This window comes from Telopea speciosissima, chromosome 6, assembly GCF_018873765.1.
Source record: "Telopea speciosissima isolate NSW1024214 ecotype Mountain lineage chromosome 6, Tspe_v1, whole genome shotgun sequence".
In the NCBI taxonomy this organism is placed as follows: domain Eukaryota; kingdom Viridiplantae; phylum Streptophyta; class Magnoliopsida; order Proteales; family Proteaceae; genus Telopea; species Telopea speciosissima.
Window position 1 is genome coordinate 53297539 of NC_057921.1, and position 16339 is coordinate 53313877.

The window sequence follows — 16339 nt, forward strand, 5'->3', positions numbered from 1 at the left end:
GGAATCTTTGTGTATAAAATCTTAATAATCCATAGGAAGTAGGTATGTGATACAACATATCCCTTGAGAGCTTAATTATCCCTTTAGTCTCTGTTTGTTTCAGCGTAACTTGAAAATTTTCACCTCAAAAAGTTTGACTGATAAATTTTTCAATGTTTGTTTTCTTTATGGAAACAAACGTTGAAAAACTTTTCGACATATAAAATTTTACGTCAAAACAAATGGAACCTAAATGACTATCACAGCTTTTGGACACAAAAGGCCGGGGGGGAGAGTTCAATTAGAACTAACATTATTTGCAGAAAAGATACCTTTTGGTTTCAATCTTTTACTTAATTCCTACTTTTGGCCCATCAACACTCTACTATTTTTTTGGAGACTCAAAAAGCTTGAAGAAATTGGCCACTGAGAAACCTTGGGTTTAGTAGACTATTTTCTGGTTGATGTCGGCCGGGTATATGGGCCTTTTGCTGAGAGTGATTGTTATGGAGAAGGCCTTATCTGTGACTTCAAATAAAAACTTTTTTTTTTTACTACACAATTACATTAATGCCCTCAAATGCTTTTCCTACTAGGATCTAATTAGGTGTATCGAGATGCCAACCAATAGGAAAGTGACACATGGCTTCACATTAAAAAAACAGAGAAAGATAAAGAATGAGTTTGGATGGATGAGAGGATGAGAGAGTGAGAGAGTGAGAGAGTGAGAGAGTGAGTGAGTGAGTTATCCTTAGCCATATCTGGATGGCTTGTTTGTCAGACTCCATCTTCCCAATTTGGAAGAAGAGCCCATCAAGCTTCTTTGATTGGTACAAAAGCAAGAGAACAAGTGAAGAGAAACCACAACCCAAGTACTATAATATTGATCTTCCCTTCTCACCTTCTCTGCTTCACAGAACTTTCTTGCAAGGTACTCTCTTTCTCTCATGCTGTTATAATTCAAATACTTTTGAGGCCTAAACTGTATGATGATATGTGTAGGTAGAGAGCTCAAGTGTTGTTATAGAGCAACCATTGATGGATTCAGTGCAACCTCATTCCACAATAGTTGTGATTTCAAGGGACCTTGTGTGGTAATTGGCTATACAAACAAGTCTTTCAAGTTTGGTGCATTCAATCCAGAAGGTTACCGGAGCACCGACGATTACTATGACACATTTGATGCATTCCTCTTTTACTGGAAGAACAATGAAGAGATTGAGCCTATAATTTTACCCAAAGTAGGAGGAAGTGGTGCTGCACTCTTTGATTATGCCAGGGGAGGACCTCAATTTGGGGCAGATGGGCTCCTTATAGGACCACCACTTGCACCTGTAATGGGTGGGTTTGCAGGGCCAGATACTAACTCTGGCATTGGTGACCTTAGGCAGGCCAAGTCAAGGTTGGGATTGTCATATGCTAAGAGGAAAGATGGAAAGGAGTCCTTGTTTGGGAATGACTCTAGGGCAACCCTAGAAGAAGTACAAGTCTTTTGTAACCCTAAAATTGCTAGCTTATACTAAGAAGTAAAAACATCAAAACACACACACACACATCCATGAGTCATGGAATGCTTTTGATGTATGTTAAATACAAATCAACACCTTTTTTTTCTCTGAATCACTTGTTCAAATGGGTTATCATGGTTTCATTCTGACCCAATTCCTACATTTTTCATTCCATTTTCCATACAAGTTCAGCTTTTAAGGGAAATGGAAAATATGTTAGTGAGTGGAGATCCAGAATATGTTAATCTCCATAACCCATTCATACATGCCAATCTTTTATTAGAGATACCTTCCACACATACAGAGAGAGAGAGAGAGAGAGAGAGAGAGAGAGCTCAATTTTCCCCTAATTAGTGGTAGAAGAGGCCAGAACAAATTGGCGAATATTGTGGAAATAGACTAACAAATCCTCCTTGGGTGGTTGGTTTTCTTTGATGATGGGTAGTTCTAAGAAGCTGCTCTTCCAGTCATTAAGGAAAGTGAATTTGTGAGAGTCATATATTTTGATAGATGCGACTTCCTCTACCACTTCCAACCAAATAGTAATCCAGCCTAGAACAATATCCAGAAACCCAATCTTCTCTCCTTTAAAGAACTTCTTGTTCTTGAGCTCTGTGTCAAGGATTCCTAGAGCCTCTGTTGCTTGCTTCGCTGCCTCTTCTTGCTGCTCTCCTGATGATAATAAAGCTTTCCTTGCGACTTCTGTGAACTACATAATCAATAAAAAAAAATGTTACCAGAGAGCATCTACGGGTGACTCATCTAGTTATGCCGTGTGGATTAGTGATGTGGCAATTTTAACTGTTGGGTATTGTGATTATTGTCTGGAATGATCATTTTTTTAAAGAAAAAAGCTGGTTATGCTAGCGATATACCATATGCTAGTACCCTATGTGTGCGTCGGGATTTGTGAGGCACAGCCCAACCGTCAAATGCCTCATTGGGCTCTCCACTCAGAAGAGAGGAGCCCGATCCCTGATCTTGTACAAAAACTAGGGTTAGTGCTTACAGAGAACGATTCGATTCTTAACTGATTCCGATCCAATCCAAATTGGAATCGACCTGGATCGATCTGGATCAGAATCAGCCGGGACCTATCCAGATTCAGATTCCGGGGTTTTAACTCTTGCAATCAATCAAACACAAATAACTAACCATGCCAACCCGATATTCCTTGCACCCTACCAGTTAAGAAAAACAGAGTAAAAGGTCATGAATGATAGAAATTTACCTTCTCTTCTGCAAATTTTGCCCAGAAAAGTACCATGGCTCTTTCATAAGGATCTTTGGGCAGTAATGGATTCTGTTTCCATGTCTCATCAATGTATTGGAGAATAACAATTGATTCAGCTATGGATTTCCCACCATGAACAAGCACTGGAACTCTCTTATAAACAGGGTTATGTTGCAGAAGCAATTCACTCTTGTTTCGAAGATCTTGTTCGAGGTGTTCGTATTCCACTCCTTTCAGTTTGAGAGCCCATTCGACCCTGCGAACAAAAGGGCTATACCATGCTCCAAGGAGCTTCAAATCATCGGGGGTTCTCATGGCTCTTATGTTCTTCACTTAGAGCTCTCAGAGTGAGTTTCAGACAACCAGCCGGCCCTAATTATAGATCTCTCACTTATCTCTTGTTTTTTACTTTTCAAATGTTGAATTCTTTTTCTTGGAAAAGAGAAAACTCATAAAGACAATTGCAGGAAAAATAATATATGATTTCCTGCCACTGTCAGCACTACTTTCCTAGCTTTGACAACTAAAGATTTGTTATTGATTCCTCTTGTCATGGTCGGCTGCATTGGAGAAAAACAAGAGTTGAAGTTGTTGAGAGAGAGCATCAAAGTCAAATTTAAATTGTTGAATTTGTGAAATTTATTGAATCACAAATGTGAGAATGCAGATTACTAGTTAAATTTTTGAGTGATTCCTTACTGAGAAATTTCATCATTTATAGATTGTGTAAGGTACAGTTACCAGATATATACAATCAAATCAGTTAGCAATCACAATCAGAGCCGGAGGGGAAAATTATCTGCTCAATTTCGTGCCCCGTCCATTTCCCTAAGTCCTTCTAATAGTAGGGTGGACTCCATCGAGGCAGTATGTTTAGGTAGGGGTAGGGTGATCATTTCTGCCTCCACCCCTTATTAGAGGAACTTGGGAAAATGGACCGGACAAAGAAATGGAACAGAAAATGATCCAATAGAGAAACCCGAGGGTAACTCCGTTCGGGAGGTCCCATGTTTGACTTTTTTCTGTTGTTTACTAGTATTTAGAATTGCAGGTTGAACAATGAAGTTGAAGTACATCAATCCATCAAACCTTACACAATCGAACAAGAGAAATCCCTTTAGCCAATACATGGGTTTCACAATTCTAGGAATGAGGAACAAAACAAAAACAAACACTATCAAAGCTATTACACAGTAAATGAATTTCATCAACTACAATACTAGATGCCCAATCTGAAGGCTCAGCTGACCTATTTAAACAAGAAAGTGAAATTTACATGTAACTCCCCTTTGGTAAGGCCTAATATCCACGTATACTCCCCTGCTTTCCAAAATTATTAATAAGTAAACCCACTCTGCTTTCCAAAATTTGAAATATTTTTATATTTTTAACTACTAAAATATAAAAAATGCATTAAAGGATAATATAATGCAGTTTTTGGTCGACTTTTGACAGTCAAATCCACCAAAATTCAAAACTCGTAGCATAAAGATCTACAACATTTATTTTATGATCCTGAATAATTTCAACGTATTTTAATTTATTACTGAATTTTAAAATAAAAAAAAAATTCAACATAAAGCAAATTTTTTTTGAATTTTTAGCAAACATTCACTAAAATTCAAAATTCATCACATGAATGTTGTAGATAACATTCAAAGTATGATCGTGAACAAATTCAACGAAATTTTTTGTTCTAGCATTTTATAAAAAAATTGAAAAAGTCCAACATAATGCATGTTTTATGTATTTTTGCAAACAAATCCATCAAAATTCAAAACTCAGCATGAATGAAATAGATCTCGCAATAAGATCTACAACATTCATGTTATGATCATAAGCAAATTTAATATCTTTTGTAATTTTTATATTATTTCTGAAATTAAAATTAAAACAAATCCAACATAATGCATTTTTGTGACAAAAAAAAAAAAAAACAGAAAATTCATAATTCATAATTTGAATGTTGTAGTAGATCGTGAACAATTTCATTTTATTTTTTAACTTTTCCATATTTAAAAAATTCTAACATAAAGTATTTTGGGAAAATTTCATGGGCACCCCCTATAAGTTTATCAAATATAACAGACACCCCAAAAACTATCAAAATATCAAATAAGAGGTTTTTATTTAAATAACAAAAGGGGTTAAAATGGACATTTCAACTTTGGATATTCGAAACTCAATATGGTGAGAGGAACGTGTCTTACACTTCTTTGAACGGTGTGAGGAGATGGTTGATCTTTTGCCTTTTAAAATAAGAAAGAGTTTAGTTGTCGTGTACAGCAATGCAAGTTTTAGTATTATTAATATTATTATTGGTTTGAAGTTTGAACAAGAGATCTTGAGGTCACCTACCTCTGTCATGCTTTGCTGGTCCACTTACGCCACAAGATGTATTCCTTGACCTGCAACTATGAGCAAAAGAGAAAATTCAATTAGTATCAAAAGATTGCTTTATTGGAATGAAATTGGTGAAATTTTCTTGTAGTGTAGTATCAGTAACAACTAAAAACATAAGTTGTTTCTAAGGAAAATAAAATTTTCAATACTTTCAGTTCCAACCTGCCTCTCTTATCTCTCTCTCTAGTCTCAAACTCTCAATTGGATTGAAATTAATTTGCCTCTCTAAGTCTAGAGAACCTTTCTAATAGTAGTCTTCGCCGGCGATTTAAAAAGGAGTATATCTTTCTTGTAGTGCCTTCCATTTCAAGAACGAATGATCAAGTCATAATGAGATTAAAAAACGATGTTTCCTTGGGCATGTGGTCCATGGATTAGCAGTATATCATTCCAACCCAGGACTTCGAGATCAAATATAATATGTTTCTTTCCATCATGTGAGTCATTTAGTTCTCTAGAACAAGAGATCAAAGTGATTTGACTTCTTTTTTTTTCCAATAAGAAATGAAAGAAGAACAAGAGGGAGATACTTCGAAACCTTTTGAAGAATCCCAAAATATTCTCATGGGCTCAGTCAACTTTCTTCCTTCCATCTCAGAAATTTCATTTTCCCTTTTAATGGGATTGTATCCTAAGATGATAACTTATAGATAGTCTCCTCCTCTAAACCATTCTTGTTACCAAACTCCAATTCTTGATTGGAAACCAAATCAGGTCCTCCTTTTCTTTTTAATAGAAACTGTTTTTATCAGTTCTTTAAGCTCTTCCATCAAATTGCTCTGCTGGAAAACCTTTTCTGTAAAGATATCTTTGAAGAGAGATATCTCTTGCAGTTTTCTTCCCTTTCATTCCATTTGCAAGACTAAGGATCTATTCTTCAATTCAACATAGGTGGTCATTGCAGTAGGAATACTTCAGACATGGCTCAAATTTTGATCCATGGAACACTTCATGTCACCATTTTTGAGGTGGATAAGCTGCACTTGGGAGGTGGCCCAAATTTCATTATCAGGCTTGTGGAGAAGATAGAAGATAACATTGGACTTGGCAAAGGGACTAGCAGACTATATGCAACAATTGATATAGGAAAAGCTAGAGTTGGCCGGACACGTATGCTGAATCGCGAACATGTCAATCCTCGATGGTATGAATCTTTTCACATTTACTGTGCTCATATGGCTTCCCATATTATCTTCACTGTTAAAGATGATAATCCCATTGGTGCAACACTAATAGGAAGAGCTTATGTACCTGTTAAGGACATCATTGGTGGGAAAGAAATAGATAGATGGGTTGAGATCATATATGAAAATCATCAACCAATTCATGGGCATTCAAAGATCCATGTAAAGCTTCAATATTTTCCTGCTAAAAAGGAACTCAATTGGTCTAGGGGAATAAAAAGTCCAAAGTTCCCTGGTGTCCCTTTCACATTCTTCTCACAAAGACAAGGATGCAGAGTTACTCTCTACCAAGATGCACATATCCCAGACAACTTCATTCCCAAAATCCCTCTTTCAGGGGGCAAATACTATGAACCACATAGATGCTGGGAAGATATTTTTGATGCAATAACAAATGCAAAACATTTGATTTATATTGCTGGGTGGTCTGTATATACTAAGATTACCTTAGTAAGGGATTTGAACCGGCCAAAGCCTGGAGGAGACATTACTCTTGGGGAGCTGCTCAAGAGGAAGGCTAGTGAAGGTGTCAGGGTTCTTATGCTTGTTTGGCATGACATTTCCTCCCTTATGCAAACTCATGATAAAGAAACTGAAGCGTACTTTCGAGGCAGCGATGTTCACTGTGTTTTATGTGGCCGCGAACCTGATGTTGGGGATAGCTTTGTTCAGGCTGTTGAGATATCCACAATGTTTACTCATCACCAAAAGATTCTGATTGTAGATTGTGAGATGCCCAACAACAGAGCATCAGCAGAACAGAGGAGAATTGTGAGTTTTGTTGGTGGTATTGATCTTTGTGATGGGAGATATGATACACCATCACATTCCCTTTTCAGGACATTGAACACAGTTCACCATGATGATTTCCATCAGCCCAACTTCAATGGTTCTTCAATCTATAAAGGTGGTCCAAGAGAACCCTGGCATGATCTTCATTGCAGGCTAGAAGGACCCATAGCATGGGATGTTCTATATAATTTTGAACAGAGATGGTGGAAGCAAGGTGGGAGAAATTTTCTTGTTCAGCTCAATGATCTTCAAGACATTTTTATACCCCCATCTCCAGTTATGTTCCCAGAGGACCACGAAACATGGAATGTTCAGCTATTTCGGTCCATCGATGGAGGTGCTGCTTTTGGCTTTCCTGCAACACCAGAGGATGCTGCAAGAGCAGGACTTGTTAGCGGAAAAGACAACACCATCGACCGAAGTATTCAGGATGCCTATATAAATGCCATTAGAAGAGCAAAGCATTTCATCTACATTGAAAATCAATATTTCCTGGGAAGTTCATTCTCTTGGAAGCCAGACCATGACATCAAGGTTGAAGATATCGGTGCCTTGCATCTCATTCCAAAAGAAATCTCGCTAAAGATTGTGAGTAAGATTGAAGCAGGTGAAAGGTTTGTGGCTTATATTGTTGTTCCTATGTGGCCAGAAGGTATTCCAGAGAGTGAGAGTGTCCAGCCACTTTTAGATTGGCAGAGGAGGACAATGGAGATGATGTACACTGATATCACTCAAGCCCTCCATGCTAAGGGGCTTGAGGCAGACCCAAGGGAGTACTTAACTTTCTTTTGCCTTGGCAATAGGGAGATGAAGAGGAATGGTGATTATATACCTCCACAGAAACCAGAGAATGGTACAGATTATAGTAGAGCACAGCAGTCACGCCGCTTCATGATCTATGTTCATGCAAAGATGATGATAGTTGATGATGAATACATAATAATTGGATCTGCAAACCTAAATCAGAGATCAATGGATGGTGGCAGAGACTCAGAGATCGCCATGGGAGCTTATCAACCTTACCAACTAGCAACCAAGCAACCTGCAAGAGGTCAGATCCATGGCTTCCGGATGGCATTGTGGTATGAACATCTTGGCAAGCTTGACAATGGGTTTCTCCATCCAGAGAGTTTGGAATGTGCACAGAAGGTGAACAGGATCGCCGACAAGTACTGGGATCTTTACTCGTCTGATGATCTAGACCATGACTTGCCAGGCCACCTGCTTAGGTACCCAATTCAAGTTACTCGAAATGGAGGAGTCACAACACTTCCAGGTTTTGATTGTTTCCCTGACACCAAGGCCCGCATTCTTGGTACCAAATCTGCAATAGTTCCCCCATTCCTCACTACATAATAGGATTGTTCAAATGTATAGTAGTCATCCTTGCAAATTACAGAGATGTTTACATGTTATATTCATTTGTAAAATGGCGTTTTCATAATTTCCAGCATGTTCCCAACTTTAATCTAGGATTATTGTATTGTACAGATCTTGGGATTTCGTATATTTGTCTTTGGGTGCATCAATTTAGAGTGGATTCAATAGTTTTCTTGTATGCTATTATGTGTAGGTGACAACTCCATGTCAATTGAGACCTCAGACCGCCGATCAAACCAGATCAGTACTCTAAAACCCTACGACTCTCATTTCTAAGTCAAACTTCATCAAACCAAAACTAAGTATGTTGATTTATGTGAAGCCTTGTTTGTAGTTGTATACTATTGTGATGTGAATTATTTGTGCTAATATCCATCATGCATTTGCATACATACTCACCTTTCGGGGAACTAGTAAACCATATGGTGTAGTCTAGGTGCCAGAGTGCAGACTTGTGGTGCGCCATGGTGAAACCATAATTATTTTATCTCGTACTTTCGAGTATATTAAAGGGATGCATTCATGTATCACTTGATGAGAGGTATATACGATGCTCCTTGCTAAGCCAAAGTCAAACCAAATTCATACATAGACCATAACGCATAGGATATGACGTGTGTCATTGTAATTGGTGATGAACCAGTGGGATCTTAACCCAATTTTATCAATCCATTCGGTTTTGTAAAGGACCACCTGCGATGATCCAGAACTGAGGGAATTTGATATGGTTCCCCAGGAAAAGAGATGGTCTTGTACTAGAAAAACACTCATTCTTCCTTGCCGAATAATGAATTGGCCCAATACCTTTAATATTGGCTAACTTAGTTTGTTTATATACTGTGTGCATCATATTGTGCGAGCAACTCCAGATCAATGGCCTCGAACGTTCTGAAAGCACATGTGTTCGATACTATGCCCAAGCCAAAAAATAGTCGTGAATTAGCACATGTGTTCAATACTATGCCCAAGCCAAATTATGCACGCATGCGCATTGCGCCGAACACATGTTGGCCTGACATCGCAGGCCGCACATGGGGCCTATGTGGGCATATGCCGGATAGCCTGCGTGCTAACCCACAAGTTCGTCTACAAACCATTGGATCAGCATGGAATCTATGGCGGCATGTGAGTTGTACCCCCTACACCCATGCATGTCTCTGTTCCCTGCACCCTTTGCCCCTATGGCCCCCACCCCCCTTGCACCCCCTATTACAACTCAACCCAACCAGGCCCAACCTAGCCCTATCCCCTCCCCTTTGAGACCCTGGACCCTACCCTGCAACATAACACCTACTACCTAGCACCCCCCCCCCCCCCGCAACTGCAGCCCTTGACCTCGGTCGAGCCAAACCTCGCCCTCCCCTGCCACCGCCCAACCTTACAACCCAACACCTTTTCTCATCCTACACAAAAAAAATAGAATGATTAGTATCAAGGTTCGTAATCTCGGTATCGATTGGATCGGGATCGTCCAAACTCGAACAAATATGACATTTTTGCCCCTGTTTTTTTATAAAAGAATCTGATTTTTTTACCTTTTTACCCTTGTTCGTACAACTAGATTGGATCAGAATGGGGATCGGTATTGGGATCTGATCTATGATTAGAATAGAAGAAGCATAATAATAGAAGGATAAAAAGAGGAAGAAATAGAAATATAAGAAGAGGGAGAGGATAGAGAAACGGGAAGGGCGGGAAATTTGTGATTAAAATCATCTTTAGCGGCGGTAATGTAATATATAGAATATACGTGTTAAAATTCCATTGGCTTGCACATACCGTGACAGTTTTAAAAACCTGCCATTATAGATGGATATTGTAAATAACTATCGTTATATATTACTGTTGGAAATTCCCAGGGAGCACCACGGTCATTTCGTGCAGATACCGGAGCTACGTATCCCACATATATATGTATATAGATCTTCTACGACGCCCTGCTTGTAGCGGCCTGTGTGGCCCAGACAAAGCGCAGCGTGCAATGTCCATCTTACCCCTCCTCGGGCAGGGGTACGGTGGACATTGCACACGGCGCTCTGTCTTGGCCACACAGGCCACTACGGGCAGGGCACCGTAGAGGATCACGATCCCATATATACCCGGTGGAGTAGTGCATGCCACCCTGCATTCTAACTAAGAGGCACGTGTGAAACCTTGAAAATGATTAGGGGTGCGACGGTCATTATACACATCATTGTGTCAGGGCTCAGGTGCAGTGTGTCTGGCACGACCAGGTGGCGTTCTTTCTTTCTATATATATATGGGCTTTGGCGGCCCAGCCCGTTGTCATCCCTAGAAAACCCATAGAGCGTGATAACCAAACTGAGAGAATATGTTGACAGAAGTTCTGAACTCAAAAGATGAAGGAATCTGATCTCAGGCTAATTTAATGGATATAAACTTATTTAGATCATTGAAGATGAAGAGGAAGAGAGTCTATAAAACAGAGATGGAGAGTTTAGGTAGGGGAGAAAGCTGACCTGTAGATGCAGAGAATAGCTGGTTCTAACCTGCAATGAAGAAAATAAAAGAAAGAAGAAAAGGAAGAATCATGCAGAGAGTGAACAAAGAGGACAGAGGACGTTGCAAATAGGGAGAATACTAAGAGAGCAAAGCAAAGAGAGAGAAGCACACACACAATGCTCACTGAAAAAAAAAATGGGGTGCTGTTCTCTGTGCCGCAGCGCAGCCTGTGCCCAGGCACATGGGGATGGGCGCAATGACCACCCTTCCCCCTACACAGGCTGCGCTGTGGCACAGAGAACATTCTCCCAAAAAAAAATTAAGCCATGAATCAATTAAGGACTGATTGGTAAATCTAACCATTTCATAGATAAGGGAAGGAAATTCAAGTCATTGATAGTCAACCATATGTTGATGTAAGTTTCAGTTTGGAAATTTGATGTATTTTGAATTTTTTTTTTTTTTTAATGAACAAAACGTGTTGAATGAGATTAAAAGAAAGTTACTTATAGGTTCTATTTGATGGAGTGCTCAAAAAGAATAAGTGTTTTAATTATTATAATTGGGATGGGTATTTGTTGGGATGGTTCATATATAATTTGTGAACCAGAGAACGTGAGATCAACTTTTCTAGCTTCCTTGACCTGCAACTAAGAGCAAATGAGGTAAAATTAATGGTCAAAATATTATTGGTATCAGTAAACACCTAAAACATAGATTGCCTTTAAGGAAAATTAAATTTTCAATATTTCCAGTTCCAAACCGCCTCTCTAGTTTCTCTCTATTGGATTCAAGTTGGCCACTCTCTCTTTCTCTCTCTCTGGGTCTTCTGAGTCAACTTTCCATATAGAATATCCGAAGAGGATACAAACTTGTTCGAATGTGCTTCCACAAGCAATCCATTATATAACTTATGGGTATCTATTTCTCTTACCCATTTGCGTCAACAACTCCACTTCTTGAATGGAAAGCAGATCAGGTCTTCCTTTTTAATCTAAACTGGTTTTATCAGTTCATCAAGCTCTTCCATTGAACTGCTCTGCTGGAAAACCTGTTCTGTAAAAATATATTTGAAGAGATATCTATTGCAAAGTTAGATTGTCTCAGGAAGTTAGAGCTGCTAATCTTCAATTCAACTTATTTAAGGTAGCTTTGACAGTATGAATACTTCAGAGATGGCTCAAATTTTGATCCACGGAACGCTTCATGTCACCATTTTTGAGGTGGATAAGCTGCACTTGGGAGGTGGCCCAAATTTCATTGTCAGGCTTGTGGAGAAGATAGAGGATGACATTAAAGCCGGCAAAGGGACTAGCAGACTATATGCAACTATTGATATAGGAAAAGCTAGAGTTGGCCGGACAAGAATGCTGAAACGCGAGCATGTCAACCCTCAATGGTATGAATTTTTTCACATATACTGTGCTCATATGGCTTCCCATATTATTTTCACTGTTAAAGATGATAATCCAATTGGAGCAACACTAATTGGAAGAGCTTATGTACCTGTTGAGGACATCATTGGTGGGGAAGAAATAGATAGATGGGTTGAGATCATATATGAACATCATCAACCTATTCATGGATATTCAAAGATCCATGTAAAGCTTCAATACTTTCCTGTTACAAAGGAACTTAATTGGTCTAGGGGAATAAAAAGTCCAAAGTTCCCTGGTGTCCCTTTCACATTCTTCTCACAAAGACAAGGATGCAGAGTTACTCTTTACCAAGATGCACATATCCTTGACAACTTCATCCCCAAAATCCCTCTTTCAGGGGGTAAGTACCATGAACCCCATAGATGCTGGGAAGATATTTTTGATGCAATAACTAATGCAAAACATTTGATTTATATAACTGGGTGGTCTGTAAATACTAAGATTACCTTAGTAAGGGATGTGAACAGACCAAAGCCTGGAGGAGACATTACTCTTGGGGAGCTGCTCAAGAGCAAGGCTAGTGAAGGTGTCAGGGTTCTTATGCTTGTTTGGCATGACATTACCTCATATTGGCAAACCCATGATAAGGAAACTGAAGAGTACTTTCGAGGCAGTGATGTTCACTGTGTTTTGTGTTGCCGTGACCCTGATGTTGGGGATAGCTTGGTTCAGGCCTTGGAGATATCCACAATGTTTACTCATCATCAAAAGACTCTGGTGGTAGATAGTGAGATGCCCAACAACAGAGCGTCGGAACAGAGGAGAATCGTGAGTTTTGTTGGTGGTATTGATCTTTGTGATGGGAGATATGATACACCATCACATTCCCTTTTCAGGACCTTGAACACAGCCCACCATGATGATTTTCATCAGCCCAACTTCAAAGGTTCTTCAATCCATAAAGGTGGTCCAAGAGAACCCTGGCATGATATTCATTGCAGGCTAGAAGGACCCATAGCATGGGATGTTCTATATAATTTTGAGCAGAGATGGTGGAAGCAAGGTGGGAGAAATGTTCTTGTTCAGCTCCAAGACCTTGAAGACATTATTATACCCCCATCTCCAGTTATGTTCCCAGAGGACCATGAAACATGGAATGTTCAGTTATTTCGTTCCATCGATGAAACTGCTGCTTTTGGCTTTCCTGCAACACCAGAGGATGCCACCCGAGCAGGACTTGTTAGCGGAAAAGACAACATCATCGACCGAAGTGTTCAGGATGCCTATATAAATGCCATTAGAAGAGCAAAGCATTTCCTCTACATTGAAAATCAATATTTCTTTGGGAGCTCATTCTCTTGGAAACCAGATCACAACATCAAGGTTGAAGATATCGGTGCCTTGCATCTCATTCCAAAAGAAATCTCACTAAAGATTGTGAGTAAGATTGAAGCAGGTGAAAGGTTTGTGGCCTATATTGTGGTTCCTATGTGGCCAGAAGGTATTCCAGAGAGTGAGAGTGTCCAGCCACTTTTAGATTGGCAGAGGAGGACAATGGAGATGATGTACACTGATATCACTCAAGCCCTCCATGCTAAGGGACTTGAGGCAGACCCAAGGGAGTACTTAACTTTCTTTTGCCTTGGCAATAGGGAGATGAAGAGGAATGGTGATTATATACCTCCACAGAAACCAGAGAATGGTACAGATTATAGTAGAGCACAGCAGTCACGCCGCTTCATGATCTATGTTCATGCAAAGATGATGATAGTTGATGATGAATACATAATAATTGGATCTGCAAACCTAAATCATAGATCAATGGATGGTGGTAGGGACTCAGAGATCGCCATGGGAGCTTATCAACCGTATCACCTAGCAACCAAGCAACCTGCAAGAGGTCAGATCCATGGCTTCCGGATGGCATTGTGGTATGAACATCTTGGCAAGCTTGACGATGGGTTTCTCCATCCTGAGAGTTTGGAATGTGTACAGAAGGTGAACCGGATCGCTGACAAGTACTGGGATCTTTACTCTAAAGAGTCTGATGATCTAGACCATGACCTGCCAGGCCACCTGCTTAGGTACCCAATTCAAGTCACTGGCAATGGAGAAGTCACTACACTTCCAGGGTTTGAGTGTTTCCCTGACTCCAAGGCCCGCATTCTTGGTACAAAATCTGCAAGAGTTCCCTCAATTCTCACTACATAATAGGATTGTTCAACAAAGTACTAGTAACTTGTCCATCTGTACAGTAGTAATCCTTGGCAATTTGCAGAGAGTACTGAAACTAATGCTCCTCACTATTTAATATGATTCATAGGTTGTGTTGTTGTATTCATGTATTTGTTGCAGTCATTGAGAATGATTGTTAACCGAACAGATTGTGTGATTACTGGTTTCTTCTATATTATTTGTTTTTTTTTTTTTTTTTGTCTCAACTATTTAGTAGGTTTTGTGTTGATTCACCAGTATTTTCCTTTCCTTATTACCCTGAAAGAGGGAATGGAACAAAACATTCTATTGTCAGACTCCGAGAGGCCATGAACCCAACTTTCCCTTTCTTGTGTCTGAAAGAATGAAAGATCTCTTGGGCCATCACAATGTTATCCATAATTTGTCGACCTGGAAAAAAAAAGGGCTTGAAAAGGAGAGGTAAATCTCCTGAGAATTTTAGCTATAATAATCTTATATGAAACATTGATAAGACTAATAGGACGATAACTTCAACCAGAGTTGCCTTAGGATTTTGAGGAATTAATGTAATAATAGTATGGTTAACCCCAAAAGGAAGAGTAAGGTCGGATAAAAAATCATTTACAAAGTTGACTACGTCCATCCCAATTAGGTCCCAAAAGGAATGGTAGAAGAATGCTTGAAAGTCGTTAACTCCTAGGGCCTTTGCGCCGCAGGTTGCGTGAGGTTGCGCGCGACGATGTGCCAAAAAAGCTTTTAAAATCGGGGTGCAAAAGGCAGGCAACCTGAAAATGGAAAGCTTCCTAAAGGACAGACGGGCACATTAGCATAAACTCCAGGCGATCCCTCAACATCTCTGTACTTATTTATGAGACAATCAGATGGTGATAGTAATGCACCCTGTTGGTTTTCTCAAAAGAACTAAAGCTCAATCAATGTCATCAAACTTCACTCCTAAACATGGTCTCTGAATTAAAAACATCAGTGATGCATGCATTTTCAAGGATAATTAATACCAAAAGACTTCTCAAGCTGGCTCCTTCAGTTACAAGGGATGTAAGTATCCAAGATTTCAAATATTTTCTGTGACACACACCCCTTTCTTTCCTTTTCGTACTTGCATCTTTCTTTCGTTACGGAGGACTAACAACATTGGGAGAACCTTAAAACTGTTGTAAGACACAACTATCTGATGTTGCATCTTATCTGCTTCATTCTATTGAAGCTTGGGTAATTGATGATCAGATGGATAGGGTAGACGACCCAGCAGACACATTGATTCTACCTGAGTATTATCTTGGTTATGAGGTTTGATTGCTTTGTTAAAGTTCTCATGGAACTCGCCAATGCCATAAGACACCATCACCATTGAGCTCCCTGCATCTCTGATCACCTTCACGTAGCATTACAAGAACATGATGCCTCAATAAAAGCCCAACCTCAACTCTTCCTCACATCCAATCCAATCCAAACCTCCAAACCCAACAAGACCCTTGAGTTTATTGGATGGCAAAAGAAGAAGCAAGCACTGGACCAGTCCAAAGATGGAAATAATAAGAATGTGCGTCGAACAAGGACTAAGACAGTGATCACATGCCTCGATGTCTCTGAGGAACTCCCTTTACTGCTTTTATTTCACTGTTAATGGAGGCTGCAGCAAGGCTTAACCTTGTGATAGAAAAAGTAGAGGATTTCATGAAGAGCTCAACATCAAAATTGTTCAGTTGTGAGTAGAAAGATGTTCAAGGCTGCCAAAAAACAGGGTCTGAAAGGAATACAGTAAGTGCAAACCACAGGCTAAGTGAGAAGAATATAAACCTT

The 16339-nt window shown here is 39.6% G+C and overlaps 4 protein-coding genes across 4 annotated transcripts; 3 read left to right on the forward strand and 1 right to left on the reverse strand.

Annotated features, from left to right (window-relative positions):
• The first annotated feature begins 694 nt into the window (after positions 1-694).
• On the forward strand, positions 695-1510 carry LOC122664125. Its single transcript, XM_043859826.1, has 2 exons — positions 695-910; positions 982-1510. Exons 1-2 carry the CDS (start codon positions 745-747, stop codon positions 1500-1502), a joined length of 687 nt encoding a protein of 228 aa, XP_043715761.1. The 5' UTR covers positions 695-744; the 3' UTR covers positions 1503-1510.
• Positions 1511-1811: 301 nt separating this feature from the next.
• LOC122664126 (probable glutathione S-transferase) lies at positions 1812-3078 on the reverse strand. The gene is made up of 2 exons (XM_043859828.1): positions 2719-3078; positions 1812-2196 (listed from the first exon to the last, which is right to left on the reverse strand). The coding sequence occupies exons 1-2, from the start codon at positions 3034-3036 to the stop codon at positions 1834-1836; spliced, it is 681 nt and encodes a 226-aa protein (XP_043715763.1). The 5' UTR covers positions 3037-3078; the 3' UTR covers positions 1812-1833.
• Positions 3079-5853: 2775 nt separating this feature from the next.
• LOC122664121 (phospholipase D alpha 1-like) lies at positions 5854-8477 on the forward strand. The gene has a single exon (XM_043859823.1). The coding sequence runs from the start codon at positions 6045-6047 to the stop codon at positions 8454-8456; it is 2412 nt and encodes an 803-aa protein (XP_043715758.1). The 5' UTR covers positions 5854-6044; the 3' UTR covers positions 8457-8477.
• Positions 8478-12093: 3616 nt separating this feature from the next.
• On the forward strand, positions 12094-14587 carry LOC122664120 (phospholipase D alpha 1-like). Its single transcript, XM_043859822.1, has one exon. The coding sequence runs from the start codon at positions 12104-12106 to the stop codon at positions 14531-14533; it is 2430 nt and encodes an 809-aa protein (XP_043715757.1). The 5' UTR covers positions 12094-12103; the 3' UTR covers positions 14534-14587.
• Positions 14588-16339: the final 1752 nt, after the last annotated feature.